This window comes from Microtus ochrogaster, linkage group LG7_11, assembly GCF_000317375.1.
Source record: "Microtus ochrogaster isolate Prairie Vole_2 linkage group LG7_11, MicOch1.0, whole genome shotgun sequence".
Lineage (NCBI taxonomy): Eukaryota > Metazoa > Chordata > Mammalia > Rodentia > Cricetidae > Microtus > Microtus ochrogaster.
The window spans coordinates 19,903,250-19,907,010 of NC_022032.1; the positions used below are offsets into that span (position 1 = coordinate 19,903,250).

Here is a 3,761-nt window from a genome sequence, read left to right on the forward strand (position 1 = left end):
TAATAATAATAATAAAAGATAAGAACTAATTGAATTTTATGGGTGTGGCAGTGCACACCTATAATCCCAGCACTTAACTGGGAGACAGAAACAGGAGGATAAGAGGTTCAGGGTTTTCTCTGGCTACACAGCAAGCTGGACCAGGCCCTTAGACTATATGTGACCTTGTTTATCCAGGAAAATGGCTGTGGGTAAAGGCACCTACATGTTCAATTCCCAGGACCTACATGGTGGCAAGTAAGAAGCAACTCCTGCAAGACCTCTTTTCCTATCCCCATGTGAACTGCGACACATGCATGCCAAAACACAACAAACAGTAACACTTCAATGTAGAAGTGAAACAGCAAATAGCTAACCTAATTTAACCTTCATGAGACTCAAAACATATTTACTAGATTATAAAGTTGCCATGTGCAAAGAAACTAAAATGAAATTAATTTCAATATGATTATTTATAGAGTTATATTAAAACAATACTACTGTGAACTGTTCTATCAAATAGTAAACATGTTAAATAAAATTGTTAAACAATTTTGAAGTTAGATTTCTACAATGACCTCCACATTTTCCTGATATAGATTAGTTCTTCAATGGTTATATAGATAAGATATAAAGAATTAAGAGGAAAAAATTAAACCCTCAGTGTTTAATTTTCATGTGTTTAGTTAAATCTGTTAAACAAAAGTTTTATCCTCTGTTATTTACATTAGATATTTCTACCTTCTAATACATTGTAGCACTTTGTTTAATAGTAGCAATGAAAACCTCGGAATCTCAGTTCTTTGTAACTCATCTATGTAAGAAATCCTATATTAGACTGTTGAAATAGATCACATAACCAGAAAAAAAAGTCAATAACTGATGAATTATGACAAACACAAAGTCAAAAACCAAGCCAGTGACTCATACCTGCAGTCATCACTCCAGAGTCAAAGTCTGGAAGATAGTCTCACGTTTCAGGACAGCATGCACACACACACACACACACACACACGCACGCACGCACACACACACACGCAACCAACCACCACCACCAGCAGCCCATACAATTTACCAGCTACAATAAAATAACGTATTTAGGCTGAGTCTTCAGTGGCTATTTTAAGAATAAAATGATTTGTTTGTTTTGGAGATTTTTACATGTTTATTTTGCTTCAGAGTCAGGTTTCTACAAATATCTTTCATGTAAACTTAAAGTCAAATATGCAAAGATCTAATGAAATTAGCAGACCTCCTTTAGCAAGAATATTCAAATTTAGATACATTTTCAAGGTATAAAATTATTTTTCATAAAATTTTCATATGGTTCACATTCAAAAGAAAAAAAATGTTAAAACCTACCCTGAGGCTATATGGTCAATGCAATTTTCATACAATTTAGGCAAAACAATCTTAAGTTTGTTTTTATTTTTGTTTTTTTTTTTTTGGTTTTTTTTTTGGTTTTTCGAGACAGGGTTTCTCTGTAGCTTTAGAGCCTGTCCTGGAACTCCCTTGGTAGAGCAGGCTGGCCTCGAACTCACAGAGATCCGCCTGCCTCTGCCTCCCGAGTGCTGGGATTACAGGCGTGCGCCACCACCGCCCGGCCTCAATTTTAAGTTTTTAAAAACAGACACCAATATATAAGTCCATATAATTTCCTTTTACTGACACAGCTAAATAAAAAAATTAAATATTAGCACTGCACTACTTAATGAAAACAGATGTAACTATTTGTATTCTAGGTTTCCCCAGTTACTATCTGTAGCATCCAAATACGTTCTGGTCTCTTCGAGTCTTAATTATTTTTATTCATAAAGGTGCAGATACAATTTCCAAAATTCCCACCAGTTCAAAACCTCCGATAACACTTTCAGTCAAAATTTCTCTGAATTTCATCTCAGTGTCCAATTTTAGGTGAGATTTGCTTTATCTGGCTTTTGCTACAGATAAGTCTTTATACTTCCGGTGAAGTTAAACAATTTTCACATTGTCACTTATTTCAGCTTTTTAAACCAGATAGAGTAATTTAAAAAAAAAATACGGGGCATTAATTGAATCTTCATTTGGTTCCATAGTTCACTCACAGAAATAATGTTAGAAGACATAGCAAGGGAAAGTAGGAGAAGTGTGGAGTAGGTGTGACATCCAGAGGCGCCAGGGGCTGCAGAAGTGGGAGAAGAACTTACCTCTATGAGCAATGCCACCATCCTTTTCCCATCAGCTTCCGGGTTGGCCAGTTTGTTAAATTCCAAATCAAAATAAAGCTTGCACACAGCATTCTCAGGAATAACTTCATAGCAATGCAAGAGAGTTTTCCTAAATTGAATAATTCAAAACTACTAGATTTGTAGCTTACACTGTCAATTTTTAAACGTATTGTTATTGGGGTGAGGGAGAGGGCACTGGAGGTGTGACAGTCAGAGGGCAACCTGCAGAAGCCATTTCTTTTTCCATCATGGGTTCCAAAGACTGAACTCAGGTGGTCAGACTTCACTAACCGAGTCACCTCACTTGCCCATCTATCTTACACCTTTGAGAACATGGAGTTCGTCCTGTACTCAAGAATAGTGACCATTGTGCTTTATGAATGTATAATTATGAAATGATAAACTGGTAAAGACAATTGCTAACAATAAGTCTGTGGCTCACAGTATTAGAGTTTCTGACAAAATGATGTTAGCAATTGCACTTAGAAAACTGTAACTGGCAAACCAGGTCAATCTTGCACTGCTCTTTATTCACGAATGTCTTGGTCTAACTTCTCCATTTGCTGCTTTTGCTGTCATTTTGGAACAAATATTATTTAAGAAAAGAATGTTTTTTCTCAAACTGGAATCCCAGAAACACACACACACATACATCCATGAATCTTCTGTGAGAATTTTTAAATTCTATATTTTCATTAGGAAGACAATTTTTTGTTTGTTTTGTTTTGTATTGTTTTTCAAGACAGGATAGCTTTGGAGTCTGTCCTGGAACTCTGTAGACCAGGCTAGCCTTGAACTCACGGAGATCCACCTGCCTCTGCCTCCAGTACTGGGATTAAAGGCGTGCGCCACCACTGCCTGGCTTAGGAAGACACTTTTAAATGCTTTAATTTATTTATTTTTATTTCAAATGTACTGGTGTTTTTTTCTGCATGTATGTCCATGTGAGGGTGTCAGATGTGGGTGCTCGGAATTGAAACCAGGTCTTCTGAAAGAGTTGTCAGTGCCCTTAACCACTGAGCAATCTCTTCCACACCCTTTACTGTGAAAATTGTCCTTTTCCTATTTCAGTCTCTCTCTACCCTCTGGTCCAATGCTTAAATCTTTATTAAAATCTTATCTCCATAAATATGTTTTTAAAATAATGATTTTTATTTTTATGTATTTTTTTAAAAAAAGAATTTTAAAAAAGAAAAAAAAAAAAGCCCTGCATCTCTAGAAGTCAATAATTGTCCATTTTCTGCAGACATGAGAGGAATGGTGTTGAGTCAGAAACACAAACACATGAAGTTTAGCTATACTCTTACAAATAAAGAGTCTGTAGGAAGTTTAAACAGGAAAAGTTAGGGTGCAAGGGCTGCAGAGACAGTTTACTGCTCTTCCAGAGGACCCAAGTTCAGTTCCCAGCACCCATGTCAGGTACCTGACAACTACCTGTAACACCTGCTCCAGGGGATCTGACATCTTCTGCTTCCTCAGCACCTGCACACCTGCACACATGTGGCATTCACACATACTCAGAAATAAAAGAAAAATGACGGGAGTACATCATCATGAGACAGATAGTCGTCCTGC

General features: G+C 36.7%; 1 protein-coding gene across 1 annotated transcript in view; it reads right to left on the bottom strand.

The window, feature by feature from the left end:
• Window positions 1–3,761, bottom strand: part of Primpol (primase and DNA directed polymerase) — a 36,479-nt gene that overhangs the window by 21,922 nt on the left and 10,796 nt on the right. Inside the window, exon 5 of the mRNA XM_026786957.1 lies at window positions 2,166–2,295. Within this exon, the coding sequence (XP_026642758.1) occupies window positions 2,166–2,295 (130 nt within the window). The remainder of the gene's footprint in view (window positions 1–2,165; window positions 2,296–3,761) is intronic.